At 40.4% G+C, this 19205-nt stretch overlaps 1 protein-coding gene across 1 annotated transcript in view; it reads left to right on the top strand.

Annotated features, from left to right (window-relative positions):
- NEK10 (NIMA related kinase 10) overlaps positions 1 to 19205 on the top strand; it is a 219000-nt gene that overhangs the window by 121131 nt on the left and 78664 nt on the right. Inside the window, exons 23-24 of the mRNA XM_003781754.1 lie at positions 10321 to 10450; positions 10968 to 11038. Coding sequence (XP_003781802.1) covers positions 10321 to 10450; positions 10968 to 11038 — 201 coding nt within the window. The remainder of the gene's footprint in view (positions 1 to 10320; positions 10451 to 10967; positions 11039 to 19205) is intronic.

Raw genomic sequence — 19205 nt, 5'->3', positions numbered from 1 at the left:
CCTTTTAACTCTAAGCTCTAGGGTTGAGTTGATACTAACATACAGTAGATAAAAAGAAGAAAAAGAAAGAAGAAAAAATTCTCACTGTAAATACCAAATCCTTTTTATTGTCTTAGAAAAGCAATATAAAGAAAAAGAAAATATTTAATTGTAATTAATATAATTTTCTTAAGTGTCCCAGAAAAGAAAATTAAAAAAAATTAATTTTAATTAATATACTCCTCCTGGGTACCCTGAAAAAGAAAAGCAAATTGGCGATAATTATTAAAATCTTCTTTCTTGCCTTGGAAAAGAAATAAAGGAAAAAAATTTAATTGTAATTAATGTAATCTTCTTACATGCCTTGGGAGAGAAAACAGAGGGAAAAACCAGAGACAAAACTGTTTAATTCTAATAAATACAGAGTGGCCAAAGTCCATGTGGCCCACAAACTTTATGGCTGCCCTGTAAAATTCTGTTAGGTGCCCTGAAAGTGAAAAAAAAGAGAGAGAGAGAGAGAGATCAGTAGGTAGCACTCTACTCAGAAGTAACAGCAGCTATTGGATGCAAAGATGTACTGAGGTTTGCAACTTTTAGCAACCTGTCATGTAGATATATGGGGTAGGGTTTCTTGGACCATCATGAAAGTGGAAGCTCTGGGCTAGGCTGTGAGCACAGCTGACCACTAAACATCCCAGGGTATTGCTATAGGCCTGAGGTGGAGGTTAGACACTTTGGGTTGTGTACTGAACTCCAGGTCCCCGTAGTCTGTGCTGGGGTGGGGACTGAGGCCCAGTGAGCCAAGTGGAACCTGGAGTCTGGAAGGAGGTATCTTGTGGAGGTGGGGCTGCTCCAAACCGCCTGACAAATCTACTGGAATGGCTCGGTGGTGACTATTCCAGCTTGGAGATGAGGCCCATGTTGGCTACATGGCATGCCAGGCCATAGGGCTTCAGAGCTTCCCTGGAAGCTGCACTGAGCTACACCAGGTGGGGCCCACCTGTGTATCAACAATCATAGTGCTATGGCAATTCCCATGCCCTTTCTGTGCTCCACTAAAGTGGGACGCTGCATTGCCATTTCCCAAGTGCAAGGTTTCTCAGTGAGCCATATCCCTCCCCCCCATTCCTATGCCTGGCTCTGCCTGAACTTCATCAGGAAAGTATTTGTTTATAGATTTCCAGCTCTGGGTTTGGGAAGCTGTGGGTTAGTTGGCAATTAAAAACTGCTCAGAATGATTGGCTGGGGCAGGTCCACCAGGGTGACATAGGCCAAGCACCTGGGTCTGAAGTGGCCTTCAAAATGATCTCCAAGGGCATCTCTCTTGCCTCAAAAGTATCTATTCAGAGGCCAAAGTTATGAAGATCCTGAATATCTTGAAACTTTTGGATGTCATTGACACTGAGGATACCCCATGTTTAATAATTGGGTGTGCCAACACCAAAGACCTTTACTGGTGCATTTTGAGAAAGTGCTCCGTGAAGAAGGAGGAGGCCTGAGTTAAATTTCACCAGATCCTCTCTGCCATAAAGTATTGCCATGAAAACCAGATCATCAACCATGACCTGAAACCACACAACATCCTACTAAATGCCAATGACAATGTGATAATAGCTGGCTTCAGCTTTGCCATATTTAGAAATGGCAAGGAGCTAGCCACCTTTTGTGGGACTCCTGGTTTTTCTGTCTCAGAAATCCTCCTACAGCAAGAGGAGCAAGACCAAAGAGGAATGGACCAAAGATGGGTATGTGGAACCCTGGGGTTGTCCTCTATACCATGATGGCTGGGACTCAACCCTTTCATGGAGAGATATGGGAGGGTGTGAGAAACAATATCACAAGTGGGAGTTATGAGGTACCTTTTTATTTCTCAAAATAACTCAAAACATTTCTGTAAAAAGTCCTAACCCTTGACCCCAGGGAGAAGCCCATACTCTGCCAGATTATGAAAGATAACTGGATTAATTCTGGGTGAAAGAGACTGAGGCCACACACAGCTGCCCACAAATAAAGCCATGGAATAACGGACATTACAGGAGACCAGGAAAGACACAGTGCCTGCTAGTCCCCTGCCCAGCCTGCAGACAATGCCCAGCCCCAGCACAGACGCCCAGCATGGCCTCGTGGCCTCTCCCTTAGCCACAGCACCAGCAGCCATGGGGGAGACCCAAGAGGAGACATCTGTCACCGCAGAACATCCCAGGAAGACAATTCCCTTCAGGTTGGACAGCCAGATGGGAAAACCTCAGCCTCTCCCTGTGTAGATGGTTGGGGCCGTCAGGCGCTCACTAGGATGTTTGCCAACTTTATATTGAAAATATGCTGTGTCCTGCAGCCCAAAGGATCCCCCAGTGCAGACAGGTAAATAAGGTGGTGCCAGGAATGACACAGGGACCTTAGGCAGAGGCAGCACATGGGAAAGTCCAACCACGTTTCCTGCATTTAATTATGGTTTTATTTATATTATTGTCAGTAGATCATCATAGTTGTATACATGTATGGGTACAATGTGAAGTTTAAGTATTTGTACACTATGTGGGATGTTGACAAAAAGCCGGTTAACACATCCATCACCTCAGGAAAGGCAAATCCAGCGTGATGTCACTTATGTGTTGAACCTGAAAAGCTGACCTCAGGAAGTGGAGTAGTTGGAGGTATGAGAGGCCTCTCTAAAACTTGGTCCCCGGTGACCCCCTCCCCTTACCCTCCTTCTGCGACCTGCTGGCCTACTCTACTCTAGGCCAATTCAGCAATTGTGGCTTGACTGCCCCACATGCTTTCTCACTGACTGTACCTCAGGTCTCCTTGTCAACCACTGGCAACACCTTATTTCTTTGTCTGAGGTGGTGAATCTTTTGGGCTGACAGGATGCAGGATGCTTTCAAGAGGAAAACAATTAACCACATAATTAGCTCCTGCCAGCCCTGGCCCTAATCACAGGGAGAGGCTGAAGTCTTCCCCTCTGGCCGCCCACCCTGAAGAGAGTTGTCTCGATGCTTAGGGGCCGTGCTGGGTCTGGGTATTGTCTCCAGACTGAGTATGACCTTGGCAGATAGTGTGGGTCCTCTGGTGTCCTGTATTCCATGGCCTTCTTTGTGGGGAGCTCTGTGTATGGCCTCAGTCTCTTTCACCCAGAATTAATCAGCTTGTCTTTCATACTCTGGTGGAAGGTGGGACTCTTCCTAGGGTCAGCTGTCATGGATTTCTGCAGAACTGTTTGAGAAATTTAAAGGTGGCTCATGCATATGATGTTGTTTCTCATCCCCTCCCAAGTCTAGTATTCCTCATCCCTCTCACAAAATGGGAGGGTATCAGCCCTCATGGTGTAGAGGACGACCCCAAGGCTCCACACCTCTATCTCCAATCCATCATACTCCTGCTGCAGGAGGATTTCTGGGGCAGAAAAATGGGGCACAAAAGGTGGGGCACAAAAGGTGGCTAGCTTCTTGCCATTTGTAAACATTGTGGCAGAGCCAAAGTCAGCTATTTCACAGTGTCATTGGCATTCAGTAAGATATTGTGGGACTTCGGGTCACAGTGGACGACAAAGTGGACAATGTGGTTTTCATAGCAGTACTTTATGGCAGGCAGGATCTGGTGAAACCTGACTCTGGCCCCCTCCTCCTCCATGCGGCCATTTCTCAAAATGCATCTGTAAAGGTCTTTGCCACTAGAGTGCTCCATTATTAAATACAGGGTGTCTTTGGTGTCAGCGACATCCAACAGCTTCAGGATGTACAGATGACTCAGGGCCATCAGGGTTGAGTTTGGAGATGATTTTGATCACCACATTTCTCCCAATTGGAAGGTGCTGGGCCAGCATCACCCTGGCAAAGCTGCCACAGTCAATTATTCTGAGTAGTTTGTAATCTCCAAGGACCTCCTCGTCAGAAGATTTAAAGGCCAGGTCCCACTCCATGGTTATCTAACTAACCTAATTTTATGAACTATACTAAGTAACGAATGAACATCTACACTAACTAGGCTGACCATAGGTGACCACAGGTCACCAAAAAGCAGCTTCCTGGGCTATAAGTACCAAAGATGTAGACCCAGACCAGGCCTCATGTCGGTTTCATCCTCAATGGCTCTTTATGAGGTCAGAGCAAGAATCGGCCCATCATGGTGAGGATAACCCACAGTGGGTTTATTACCCTTTTTTTTTTTTTTTTTGGTTGTAGGAACATTTTTCTATTTAAAGAAAAACACTTTGTTTTTTGGGGTTATAGAGATTGATATTTTATTTATTAGAATTTAAACCTGGCCAGGCATAGTGGCTCATGCTTGTAATCCTCGCACTTTGGGAGGCTGAGGCAGAGAAGGTCACTGGAGCTCAGGAGTTCAAGATCAGCATAAGCAAGAGTGAGATCCTGTCTCTACTAAAAATAGAACATTTAGCTGGGCACTGTGTCAGCCAACTATAGTCCCTGCTGCTTGGGAAGCTGAGGCATGAGGAGCATTTGGCCCAAGAGTTTGAGGTTGCTGTGAGCTATGATGACACTATAGCACTCAATCCCAGAGTCTTACTCTGTCTCAAAATTAAAAAAACAAAAGAAGAAGAAATTTAAACCTGTACAATGCTTCACCACCCTTTTTATTTATAGTTTGAAAATCTACATGCTTTTAAACATCTCATAATGTGTATACTTAAAATATTCTGAAATATTCACTTTTTTCTTCTTATTCTTTTTTTTGGACAGGGGAGACATTTGCTTTTATTCAGAGTGTCTGATCCCCTTTAGAGGGTACTTTGTGCTGTTGTGAGCTGAACCCACCTTCTCTCCTCCTGCAGAGACCACTGGCTAATTTATGCCCTTGCTCTTTAACTCTCTTCTCAACTCTAAACTCAGAAAAAGTCTCATCTCTTCCTCATGTTTTAGCCTTAATCTTCCCCTACTGTTTTCTGCTAACTCAAGTTCCCTTCTTTGATTTTCTACAGACAGTTTATTTCCTTCCCAGAGCTCAGGCATCTGGGCCTGAGCATACAAATACCCCTCTCAGCTGGTGGGCACTGCCCCTTCCCAGTTCTGAGGCCTGTCAGTGTCTGCCTTGGGTCTTAAGATTTTGGCCTCTTTTTTCTTTAAGTTCTGGCTGGTATAAGAATGAGGGTACAACACAGCTACTAAGATGATACCATAAAAATGTTTTCTGTGGTGTTTGATATACAATAAGGCCCATAATTAACATCCGTAGAGCTGCTAGGAAGATGACTCTCATCATAATTTTCACACATGATACGTGGATGTCTTAGCAGCACTGTGGATCAGAGAGGCTCAAACTGAAATGTGCACAGTAACATGGGTAGATGGGGATTGCTCGTGGCTTGGAAGAATCAACATTGTTTAAATGTTCATAGTATACAAAGGTATCTACAGATTTAACACAATCCCCATTAAACACCAATATCATCCTTTGAAGAATTTGAAATTATCCATTTCATATGGAACTGTAAAAAACCTTGAAGAGCTATGCAATTCTAAGAAATAAAGATAAATCTGAAGTCATCACATTAGCAGACTTCAGGTTATGCCACAAATCTATAGTGATCAAAACATGGTACTAATATAAAAATAGAAAACATAGAGATTAAACCAGATTCATATTGCCGTCTGATCTTTGATAAACCAAACAAAAGCATTCATTGTGGGAAAGAATCCTTATTTATAGGTGGTGCTGGAAGTATTGGTTAGCCACATGGAAAAGGCTGAAACTGGATCTGTACCTCTCTCCATTTAAAAAAAATTGACTCACATTGGGTAAATGATTTAAATCTAATATACAAAATTATAAAGAACTTTAGAAGAAAGCATGGGGAAAACTTCTGAGGATGTCAGCCTAGGGAAAGATTTTCTGAAGAAGACTTCTTTGGCAATTACAGCAAAAATAAATAAATGTGATCTGATTGAGCTAAAAAGGTTCTGCGCAGCTAAGGACACAACAACTAAAGCAAACAGACAACCTTAAGAATGGGACAGATATTCACATGTTATCAATCTGACAAGGGCTAATAACCAGATTTTGCAGAGAACTCAAAATAATCAACAAGAAAAGAGCAAACAATCTCTTTTCACATGGGGCAAGAGACATGAACAGAACTTTCTCCCAAGAATACATACAAATGGCTGACAAATGGCTGACAAACATACGTCAAAATGTTCATCTTCCTTAAGTATCAGAGAAATGCAAATCAAAATCATCTTGAAAGATCACCTAACATCACATCACAAAGTCCCAAAGCTGCAGATGCTGATGTGGGTGTGCAGGGAAGGGAACACTTACACACTGTTGGTGAGATTGCAAACAAATGCAGCTTCTTTGGAAAAAAGTATGAAGAATCCTCAAAGAACTAAAAGTAGACATTCCATTTTATCCTGTAATCTCATTGCTAGTATCTACCAAGAAGAAAATAATCTTTGTACAATAAGGACGTTTGCACTGAAATATTTATAACTGCTTGATTCACAATCCCCAAGATATGGAAATAACCTAAGTGCCCATCAACTCACTAATGGATAAGTAAACTGGTGGTATGTGTATACATGGATTGCTATTCAGCCATAAAGAAAAATGGAGATTTTACATCCTGTGTATTTACCTGGATGGATCTGGAGAACATCCTCCTAAGTAATGTATCACAAGAATGGAAAAGCAAGTAGCCAATGTATTCAATATTAATATGAAATAAGTAGCTGAACAACTACACACCTACCTGAGAGAAAAAAACAATTAAATTCAAGAAGGAGGGGGAGGAGGAAAGGGAACATGAGAGGAGAGAGGGGGTTTGGTAAGCTCTCACCGCAGGGGCACAATGTAGGGGTACATGGCACCCCTGCTGGGTGAAGGGCTCACCTACAACTGGGACTTTACCCAACAAATGCAAACAATGTAACCTAAGCATATGTACCCTTATATTAATCTGAAAACAAAGATAAAATAGCTATAAATAGAAAAAAATAATGTCTCCAAATGCCACTTCCAAGATGCCTCATCATATTGACAATGAGATACTTTTTCACTGATAGTTTTTCAGTTATCAAAGTCTTAACTTCTCCAATTGCTCAGACTTTTTGACTGCCCCCTCCCTAGTATTCTTTCTGCTCAGTAGAGGTAAATGTAACCTAGTTATTATAAACTCCTACTTGTCAAATATTATAAATTATCTTTTAAGGAAAGAAGTACCATTTGGTGGGTTACATTTGGGTGTGAGTCACAGTGTGATAATGGTGGACTGGACGCACCAGGAATTAGGGACAAATCTATAGTGGCTAATGTGGTGGAAACATTGAATCTTAACACCAGAAAGTTTCCGTGGGTTGCAGAGTAGTCAGTCCTACATCTTTCAGATTAAGAAAAAGCTCCCCTGGCACACACATATGTTTAAAAGGATTGCTTGAAGTGACTAGGTTTGAAGTGCAAATGGCAGCAGAGGTGGATGTAGAAAAATAAATAGAAATGTTTGCCTCAGGAAGTGATATGGGGCAAACACAGGCTTTAAGATCTCTGTCTCCCAGGAAACGACTCTTCCTGCTGCAGATGCTTTGGCCTTTGTCCTGCAGGGATGCTGACTCTTTTATACACCTTAGAAACAGCCCTTGAAATTTGAGAAAGAGCATTGTTGACATGGGATGAGATCTCAGCTCATTTATAAAATTGGTAAATCATTCACAGGTCACTGCTCTAATGCTACTTTAATCAGTGATTTGTGACAGTGTCCACACAGGATGTGGTAGTGTCCGTATGCACCTGAGGGACACCAGGAATAGAGAGGAGATCTGAGCATTTTCAGTACATGTTTCAATGGAAGCCTTGGGTTGAGTGAAGGAAAGAAGCCACTGAAGCATCAGTGTCTGGGATCTGAGAGGGAAGAAGGGACCAGTCTTTCTAGTATGGCAACCTGCTACCCCGAGTCCACTCCAGACCTCTTTTACTAATCTAGGTCTATTTTCTCATAGGATTTATCACTTATTAAAATACTACATATAATTTACTTTTAAATTATTTTATTGTGCTTTATTTTTTATTATCTTCTGTGCTCCGTGTCCTTTACTGGAAGGTAAACACCATGAGGGCAGGTGTTTTTGTTGGTGTATTCCAAGTAGGAGAGTGACTGGTACTTTGGAAGTGCTTAGTAATATTTATTTAATGAATGGGAAAAAAAATCAGTGTCTCAGGAAGTAAGTCTGCTATAGACTGAATGTTTGTATCCCTCCACAATTCATATATTGAAATCCTACCCTCCAGAATGATGGTATTAGGAGATGTGGCCTATGGTAGGTGATCAGATTATGAGGACTTTGGTCTCACCGATGAGATTAATGCTCTTATAGAAGAAGACACTTAAAACCTGTTGAGAAAAAAATTGAAAGCTGTCCTCCAAAGAAGTGTAGGTTTTAGCAATTGAGAGTAAAAGCACATGAAAGATAAAAAATGGAAAAGGGATGTGAGGGGATGTGGGTGGAGCCCCCAAAGCCTCTGTTTCATGATCTTTTGGAAATATGAAGCAAATCTGAGTTCTCAGTAAAAGGAAATATGAGGAATTTGTCCGTGGAGACCCAGACACTTTTTTCTGTTGAGGACATTATTTCTTGTTAAGACATTTTTTAAAATTTAAATGTGAACTGTTGATGAGGGGCCAACAGGAAATAGTTTTTATGTACTTAGAACCACAGAAGCCCTGGAAATCTCAGCCCAAATTTCTTAACACTGTATTATTGAACTCAAAAACACTAAACACGAAAAAGAGTAACTGAGAGACCTAGAAAGCACACTTTCCTCTGCAAATACACACTATAAATCTTCATCAAGAACAGCTATCTCTTGATTCTTCTTTTCTTTCTTCTTCTTCTTTTTTTTCTTTTCTGAGACAGAGTCTTGCTCTGTCATACACCACCAAACTTGGCTGATTTTTCTTATGTTTTGTAGAGACAAGGTCTTGCTAAGTTGCCCAGGGTGATTTCAAACTTCTGGCATCAAGCAGTGCTCCAGCCTTGGCTTCCCAAAGTGCTGAGATTACAGATGCGAGCCACTATCCCCAGGCCTTTGATTATTCCTAACAGTCAGTACGGATTTGTACCTACCCTGATTGTTTTGATGTGAATTTGTAAGTTTCTTTATACCTTACCCACTGCGAAACGTGACTGTTAATCCTTACTCCCTTGATTTACAGCGCTAAGCACAGATCGGAGCACATATTATAGAACTGAATTATCAAGCTACATCATTTGGGGTGTGTATGTGTTGAGTGCTTCTAGCAGTTTGTTTTTCATTCAATAAATACAATAGTGGAAACGAGTATTTGTACAAAAAATCCAAGGGAACTATATCCCCTCCACATAAATAAAGTTTCTAAACCCATAAATTTGCATAGATTACTTCATTTAAATGTTAAATTGAATGACTAAAAGCATTTGTACCCCTGTAATACTTTGAAATTTAAAAAAAAGAAAGAAAAACCAAAAATTTCTCCACATGAGAATATGTTCTCTTCTAATAATTTTTTTGGGGGGGATTTGTTTTCATAAAAAAATTATGTGATGATTTCAGAAGACATGAGCATGGAGATTTTGTCATTTCCTATAACATTTAAATATGATCTTCTCCTTACTTTGTATTTTAGTTAAATAGCAAAGAGCAAGTGGCTATTATCAGTATTTTATGTAATAATGCCACGTATCTACTCACCACATCTGTGGCACTCAACAATAGGCTTTTATCTTCAGATCACAGGTCTATGTGTCTGGTGCTCCTTCAGGCTGCAAGTTTATGAGTTGTCTGGGCCAGATTGGTCCCATGGGCCCAGGCTGTAAGTGTAGGAAGCTACCTGGGATAGTTTCTTCTCCTTATAGTAGACAGAAGCTCCTGGAAGGACAAAAGTAAGCAGTCCATAGTTGTTAAGACTGAGGCTCTGCTACGGCGTGCTAACATTTCCACATTGCAGTGGTCAAAGCAAGAAAACACATTCAAAACCAAAGGCAGAAGTATACAACAAATACTGCCCAGCAAGAGGTTACAACAAAGATAGGGATGAACACAAGCTCTGGAGCAGTAAAGAACTCCATCTGTCACAGAGGAGTGGTTATTTATGGAAACAAGCACATCCTTGGACACACGTAGGTAACGTTGATATGATTTACTGACTGGAATCGCTTGCTTTTTGCTTCCTGATTCATACGAAGCTGGGAGATTTCAAAGATACTTTTGTAATATGCTTACTTGAAATAGTGATTAAGAGTTTCAGATGCTTTAAAAAAAATAACTCCAACTACAGCTTGAAAATGAGATCTTCCTTCTGTGCTAATTCCCCCTCCCTTAGCCTTTATTAATATGCTTATTTTGCTTCAGCCCTGAGGTACTGAAGAGTGAGCCATATGGGGAGAAGGCTGACGTCTGGGCAGCAGGTTGCATCCTTTATCAGATGGCAACTCTGAATCCTCCCTTCTACAGCACCAACATGCTGTCTTTGGCTACGAAAGTAAGCAGTGTTGGGTGGTGAAAGGGCTTCATGTTGCTACAAGCACCCTTCCTTTTCTTCTTAAACGGACCTTTGTGATCTTTATAACAGTCAGCTAAAAGAGGGCACTGTTTGGTTAACTTCAGGATACAACTCATTTTTCCCCTTCCTTCTAAATGTATGTTACGTGTTATGACTTCTTTCCCTTTATAATTATCTTCATTTATTTTATAAAATGACAAAAATAAATACATCAAATTGTTTTTGGTTTTTTGTTTGGACTACTCACAATCCAGCATCTTATCTTATCCCACACGTCATTTGATTATGAATCTAAGGTTAACTTTAACTCAGCTCGAGAATAAAATTCTGTGCTCAGGAACTGTTTAATTGGCGTAAATTTTTTATTTGGTAGGCATGTTTTGATTTCTGACTAAAATGTGCTTAGTTAGTACTTCTCATGTTGTGACTGAGTATAACTGCTCGGAGATATCTATGGCCCCTTTATTTCCATGACTCCCGTCTCTTTGTTTTGCAGATAGTGGAAGCGGTCTATGAACCAGTGCCAGAAGGTATCTACTCTGAAAAAGTGACAGACACCATTGGCAGGTAATTAGTTTCACAACTTCAATCATATAGGGACAATTGAGAAATATTTCATGTCTATGATAATTCACTATTTGTGTATAAATATTCACAGGAGGAAGGGTCCTCAAATAATCCAAACATAGAAAAATGTTTGTGCATCATCAGAGATAGTAATTATTTGGAAGCCAGTGCTAAAGTGACCAGGAAGAAATAGTACGTTCATTTGAGATGTTGCACAACCATTAGAAGGAGTATTTGGAAGGCCTTCTATCGATGTATAACATACATATGATATGAAGCTAACTAAGACAAACAAGATGTCTATCTGTCTCTAACTATGACAAAACCCAGACAAGTATGCCCAAAAATGGAAAAAAGGACAAGAACACAAGGAAATGAGAAAAGCCATATTAGATGGTAAAATTGTAGTTACTTTTTCACTTTTGTCTTTGAATTGGTAATGTGCTTTATAATTTTTCAAAGAAAATCAGAATAATATAGCAGGAGTTTAATGAAATATCATTATCCACGTATTCTGCTAAAGTTCTGGTCAATCCCTCCTGGCCCCAGGGTGCCAACCCTGCTCACCTCTCACCCATGCCCTCCTGCTCCGTCCTGCTCCCTCTGCCCCAGCCACATGGGCCTCTCACTCACCCTGGCACGTATCCTCCTTTGTCCTTGCAGTCCCCCTTTCCTGGAACCCTTGATCCTCAGATGTATACACAGCACAGCCCTTCACTTCCTCCGCTCTCTGGGGTGATGTCTCCATATCAGAAGCCTACTCTGTCAACCTGCCTCAGCACTTCAGCCCCCTCATCTGCTTTATCAAGCCCACAGTGCCCATCTCTCCCAACTTTTGGTATATACATGTACAGACACACTTTTTGTTTATTTCTGTCCTTTCCCCACCAAAATGTAAACTTAAGAGCGGGGACTTTGTCAGTTTAGTTCATGGCTATTTAGTGGCCAGAGCAGGGCCTGGCACAAAATAGAGCCTTAATAAATGTTGGTTGTTTTATTAAGTGACTCTTGTTTATCTGGTTGATTAATACTTCTGGACCATTTTAGGTACTTAAGTTGCCTAAGGATTATTTCTCTATTCCATCAAGCTAAGTCAAATCCTTAGTATTATGGATTGTAGAAAAATTCCACCCCAGATGGAATTGTTTTCCATCCCCCTTCCCGAGTCTCTTTAAAGCTTGTTTTGAAATCTGTCCTAGCACTTAGCCCTTATGAAATATTATAGGTTTATTCTTGTGGCTGTGCCCGTCTCCCATTGGTTTCTCCTCCCAGCTCATTGTTTGTACTAATAGTTACTCTAGACCTGTTTGCAGGATTTAACCTTGAACTTTTCCTTCTTTGGCATAATACTGACCTGCAGTCTTAGGAACTTCCGGGTCTGGAGATAGGCTTAGCTGGGGCTGCATCCTGTAAACTGCAGACTCTGAACAAGTGATCTGACCATTATTTCTGCATCTCTGTTTCCTTATCTAGTAAAACAGGGATCATTAATGTCATCAATCTCATCAGGCTGATGTGATGATTATACTAAGCACCATGTGCAAATCCCTTAGCATAGGGCTTGGCAAATGGCAAATATTTGAGTAATTTTGGCAATTATCAGTGTTAATATTATGGGAAATGAGCTGAAACGTCTTTCTAAATCATCTGAATTCCATATATACTAGATCATGTCCTGTTTTTAATGAATTCAGACAAATGTATTTAAACTGATCTCTACAGTTTGTTCCTGTTCTCTGTTTTTTATATTTTGGAAAGCACCGTAAAAATTGATCAATGTCCAGAGATGTCAAGACAAAAGTACCATTTTTGCTCATTGAATTTTCCGTTTCATAGGTATTTGAGTGTCACAAAGAGCAAGGGAAGGATAGCTCAAAGAAAAAGGTATAGAAACATTGCTCTGATTTTGTGACTATGGGTAAACAGAACCCTAAGTCCTCTTTCAATAGGTTGCCTGGCTGTTGGTCCCCATTGTTAGCCTCTCAAGGTTAATAAACTAGTGAGGGATCAGACAGCAACATTATGGTGTAACCAGTTAGCGCATCCTCAGATTCTGGAACTGACTGAATTAAAATCTCTTATCTTTCACTCAATTTAACATTCCTGAGCCCCAGTGCTCTCATCCATGATATGTGGGTTGTAGTAGTAACTGCTTCATGGGCGTGTTCTGAAGCTTAAATAAGATAATGCATCTGATACACTTAGCACAGTTCTCAGCATATAGTAAGACTTCAATAAAATAAGTATTGTTATTAATAATATTATGTTATTTACAGTAGTAAGTATATGTTAAAGCAAATTATGATATATGATAAAAGGCAGTAAAGGGGACAATGACAGATTACACAAGGCCCTGGCCTAGCGTGGGGGTTTGGGAAAAGTTTCTCTGAAGAAAGGACAGCATCTGTGAAGGCTTTTCTGAGGAGATGAGCTAGTTAATTTGAGGAACAGAGAGAAAGTGGAGATGAAACATGTTAAGTAAGGGGAGAAGTGGCAGCAAACGATTTGGGCGGGGGGGACCAGATGGATTAGGTTCTGTCAGTTACAGGGAGGGTTCTGAATTTTTATCTGAAAAAAGATAAAGATCTTTATCTGAAGAGAGGACTGAGGGTTTTTGGCAGCCTGGAGGGGAATGAAAGTGTGAGGAAGAGCAGTTCCACTTGCCCCCCTCGGGGGTGATGATGACTTGGATGAAGTGGGGGCAGAAAGAAGTGGGATTTTTTCTAAGGTAGGCTGGAGTGAGTCTGTTCACTTGGGGGTGCAATGGTAAGAGGATTCAAAAATACTTCTGTTAATTGGGAAAATGGAATAACATTGGAAATGTGAAAAGAATTGCATTTGTTTGGTGGAGCTTCAGATAATAGAGCCAAGACCAAGGGGTAGAAATTCTGAGGAGGCCAAGATCAGCTCACCATTAGAAAACGTTTGTCAGAATTAAAGATGTCCACAGTGGATGAGGCTCCCGGGCGGGAGGCAGTGAGGAGGTCATGAGTTCACTCTCCCTAGAATGCTTCAGAGGATGATCACTTATTAGGGAGCTTCAGATGAAATGTTTCAGAGGTTGCTTTTAAATGCAAATAGCGAGATGCCATAAATTGGCATAACTGACAATTTAATTTTATAACTGACTATAAATTAAGATTGGAGGGGGCATTCTGTTATAAATCTATTTTCATTTGAAGTTATTCAAGGCTCCTCATTGTCTGAGTTTACATTTCCCATAAAGTTTCATCTTTGGAAAATTGGACATAAAATCAAAATCAGTCATGAGTTACCTGCAGTTCCATATTTAATTTCCTTTGGATTTGTAGTATTAGAAAAAATTAAATTCTAAAAGATTTAGGGAAGGAATTCAGGTTTCCTATTGTCTTAGTTTCCTATTTTCTCTAAGAAATTGATAAAGCCAAAAGTGTTCTTAATGATCATTTATGACTCAGCAAAACCTGAGGCTCAGAAGCAATCCTTAGTAATCTGATAGAGCCTTCGAAATACAAGACAACTACTGATGAGGAGGATCACTGTGATCATTCCTAAGCCATGTATTGTGCTCCTCGTGTATGTCTCCTTTCTTCTCTTTTAGTGTCTTCTCATTTTCAGTTTCTGCATCCTTGTGGAGCAGAGCTCACACAGTTTGCATTCTAATGTGCAGCATCTTTCCTTTTTCCTATTTGCTCACGTGGGACATCAGCACATTTGTTATCGAAACTTTCCTTTCTCGGTAGGCATTTAAATGGGGAGAATAACTTAGCAACCCTGAAGAGTGTGGGACAGAAAATAAATATATTTTGTTATTCTGTCCAGTATCAGCATTCCTATTTTTACCTACGAGTACACTGTTAACAGAGTATTGTCTGTTTACTTTTTAAAAAGGAAGAACATTTCCTTTTATGCACAGAATATTCCAATTGCCTTATTTTTCTCCCTCTGTGCCTGGTTGCATAAGCCGTCTGGTGCTTTGTTTCAGGGCAGTCAGGACCACTAACAAAGTTCTTTGGGGTAGATGTAAGGACAAATGAGTCTTTATATTTTTCACCTTACTTTTAACTCTTTGTTTCTTAAAACATAAGATGAATACCATAGAATACTCTCTTCCCCTCATTCTCTCTATCCAGTCTCTCAGATTGGAGAGGGGACAATATAGGTTGGGTGAGAGGAACATCCCAGATTTTTTCTAGAGCCAGATTTTGTGCCTGTTTGACTAGAGAATCATTGGTAGACAATTGGTAGAGCATGTATTATGACTCTAATTTAGTTGCTCTTAAGAATTTCTCTGGGCCGAGCGTGGTAGCTCATGCCTGTAATCCCAGCACTTGTGAGGTCGAGGTAGGTAGATTGCCTGAGCTCACAGGTTCGAGACCAGCCTGAGCCAGAGCAAGACCCCGTCTCTCAAAACAGCTAGTGTTGTGATGGGCGCTTGTAGTCCCAGCTACTCAAGAGGCTGAGGCAAGAGAATTGCTTAAGCCCAGGAATTTGAGGTTGCTGTGAGCTGTGACACTACAGCACTCTAATTCTACCAAGGGTGACAAAGTGAGACTCTGTCAAAAAAATGAATTTTTGTAAAATATCTAAGCAGGGAATCATTTCAGAGCCATGAAGCCCATCTGGAACTTCTAATGAGTTCAAAAGTCTGTGACCAAATATTTGGGTTATGAGTAGGTAAATTCTTTAGATGTTTGACTGAGGGTTTTTTAGTTTTTTCATTTATTCATTGATTTAATTATTGCTCAGTATCTGTCAGGACCCAGATTCCATTTTATCAATACATGCTGGGGAGATCAGAGTGAAGGGGACATATGTGCCTCCCCTTGAGAAGTTTCTGGTCTAGTGGTGAAACAGACCATTGCAATACAATAATTACAGTAGTTTTAAGTACCTAAATGCGATGAGAACAAACAAAAGGGGCACAGGAAGTCTGTCTGAGGGCAGTCCAAAATCTTCCTGATGGAGACTGTAAAAAGAGTGGGATTTTAGCAAACGCACGGCTTATGGTGGCTGGGAAAGGGCAGATCCCATCAGCAACAATTAGAAACGTCAAACAGGCGGAATAATAAGCAAAGAAATGGGGGCAGAGGAAAGCCAAGTGCTGCTTGGGGAGGTACAGGGAGGAGCACTGGGTGTGTCACTGAGGGAGGGGACAGAGTGGACGGGGATGAAGGCCAGTTTGAGAAAGACCTTGTGTGGCATTCTGGAAATTTTAATTTTCTCCTGTGGGGCCGTCAGAAGCTATTGAGGAATAGGGAATAATGTAGCAAGAGTTAGGAATATTCTGGTGGCAGTTTACAGTACAGATCAGAGGGGGACGAGAAATGAGCATGACATTTAGGAGAGGCTTTCAGTAGTACAAGCGACAATGTAACAGAACTATAGCTGTAGGATTAAAAGGGAAAGGTAAGGCTTCAAGAAATATCTAGACGTTAGGCACCATAGGACTTGGTGTTTGTTAAATGTGGGAAGGGGTGAAGGAGAAGTAAACTTTTCAATTTTTTTGAACTTTTGCAATATAGAAATTATCTTATTTAATCATCATATCAGTTTGATGAGGTAGATACTGTGCTTATCCCATTTAACAGGTGGGCTCTCGGGCGGTGGCTGTGGTTCAGTGGGTAGGGCACTGCCCCCATATACCAAGGGTAGCAGGTTCAAACCTGGCCCCAGCTGAACTGCAACAAAAAAATAGCTGGGTATTGTGGAGGGCGCCTGTAGTCCCACTTACTTGGAGGCTGAGGCAAGAGAATCGCCTAAGCTCAGAAGTTGGAGGTTGCTGTGAGCAGTGTGATGCCATGGCACTCTACTGAGGGCAATAAAGTGAGACTCTGTCTTTATTAAAAAAAAACAAAAAAAACAGGCAGGCTCTCTGAGACTTAGAAGCTATGTGACTGGCCCAACATGAGAGCTTGTACCAGGTAAACTGGGATTTAAGGCCCAGCAGTCTGACCTACGGTCCGCATGCATGCCTGGTTATGATGCTCAAGTGTGTCTTCCTCATGGTATCTTTTCCAGTGATGGCAAATACAGGATCAGGAGTCAACTTGAGTGAGAAGATGACTAAATGCCAGGAGAAGAGGTCATTCCAGTTCCCTTTTGCCATAATATATAACTATATAATTTATAAAAGTAGCTTACACTGCTCTTTTGATTTTAAAAAAAGCTCAACTGATAATTCAGCTGCTAATATTACCTTGATTCAGCTTAAACACCTGCAGTCTAAGAATGTAGAGTATCTGTTCAAATGAAAGGCTTAGATCCTAGGGGTTTTTTTTTGTTTGTTTAGTTGGATTTTTTTCCCTGACCTGGCGGTCATAATCAACTCTAGCTCAGCCAAATATTTTTAGCAAGTTTAACTGATTTTGCTAATTAAGTAAAAGTAACTAAAGAATTGATTCAATTGGAAAGTGAAAATCCAACAACTTCTTTTGTTATTATGAGCAAAAATAATAAACTGGAATATAAATATCCTGTTGCCACACATGTGCCTATGACTAGTGCAGGGCCTTTGTGCTTGTACGGTCCAGTGCTTGGGCTTAAGGCTCTTCATTTACAAGTACAAATCCAAATATAAAATTATTAAGAATGTCAATTAGAGGTGGGGCTGAGACCCCCCTGAGTCACCCCCTGAATACATTCTGTTGCTGTTAGCCCACTTAAGGATGTCCTGTGGTAAGAGGAGATTGACTTCCCCACTCGCCACTGGAGCCCCCCATTTTCATTTTGCACTAGGCATCCCACAAATTATGTATCTGCATAATTGTCTCCACAGTCTCCCACCTTGCTCTGTGTATAATATATGCATAGAGTGAACTTGGTGTATGTGAATTCAGCAGATGCATACATAGCTGTCATATCCAAAGTATAAGCCCACTGCCTTAGAAGTTAAAAGATAAAGTGATGTCTTAAAACCTAAGTAAAACTCTTGTGTATTTTAGTCATGGTTAATACCTCAAAAAGAAAACATAATTAGTAAATTATTATTTAGAGTCTTATTTTTATTACTGTTATAGAAAATAATTGTGTGTGGGCAGCACCTGTGGCTCAAAGGAGTAGGGCACTAGCCCCATATGCCATAGGTGGTGGGTTCAAACCCAGCCCCAACCAAAAACTGCAAAAAAAAAAAAAAAATGGTGTGATAATAATGCTTAAACTTTGCCCAGAGACATCAGTATAGTGAAAATAGTATTAACTATGAGTTGTTAAATCAACCAGTCATCTTAATAATTGGTTCCATGGGCATATAGAGTAGCCATCTATTAGTGTTTTGCTGTGGCAAGAACAATGCTACCTTTAGTATGCTGATTAATATTTTCTACCTCTAAAATCACAGAAAATACTGGCATACAATGTGTCAAACTAGCTGCTTTTAAAAAACATTGATGCTGTTAAAAAAAAATAAAAATGGAAGCCACAGTTTAGATATATTCCAAGGGCAACTGCCTGTAATCACGTAATCAAAACTCAAGACTTCCAATTTACAACTATAATGTATCCAGAAAAATAAAAAAAAACTTATTCTAACTCCCTTGAAATTTTATCTCATCATAAATGAAACCCAAAATGTAAGCTTTACATCCTTGTCATCATGATTCAGTGACATTAAACCAATCAGTTATGGACAAATCAGCTTACTCTATTTGCCTTAAAGAGAATGATAATGCATAAAAGCCAATCATAAAATAGATAAAATACTTCTTCCCTTTGTGTTTTATAAACTGTGCTGTAACTGTTATGAAGTGAACTTTTCCTCATTCTCAATTCCAAGTTCCCTGGTTTATGAAGTGATCTTTTGTGTGCACAGTAAATTCTACAGTTTTAAAATTTGATCTGAGCTTATTTTTGACACTACAAACATCTTAAATCTCTAAGTAACTGGGTTGTATTCTACATTTATGATTTCATGCTGTGTAAGATTCTCAGTAATCAAGTGCTGCTAGTATATTGCCAATATACAGCTGGAAAAGAACAAAAGATTCTGACTCCCTGAAACTATCCAACTTTTTGGTGCGTCAAGGGTGGTCATCAAGGCCTACATTATTGGAATCTGTCTGAGTGTCACTGATCAATGAGCTAGCAGTGATTTCAGAAGGCAGCCAACCCACACAGAAGAAGAGGACTCCATCTGCCTATCCTGAGACCTAAGGAGTAGCTTCAAGCTAAGCCTATAATGCATGTCTTT

The sequence above is a fragment of the Otolemur garnettii genome, unplaced genomic scaffold, assembly GCF_000181295.1.
Source record: "Otolemur garnettii isolate 467f Iridium unplaced genomic scaffold, OtoGar3 scaffold00002, whole genome shotgun sequence".
Classification (NCBI taxonomy): domain Eukaryota; kingdom Metazoa; phylum Chordata; class Mammalia; order Primates; family Galagidae; genus Otolemur; species Otolemur garnettii.
Note: the sequence above shows the minus strand (reverse complement) of the source record. Positions and strands in the feature narration are given on the sequence as shown.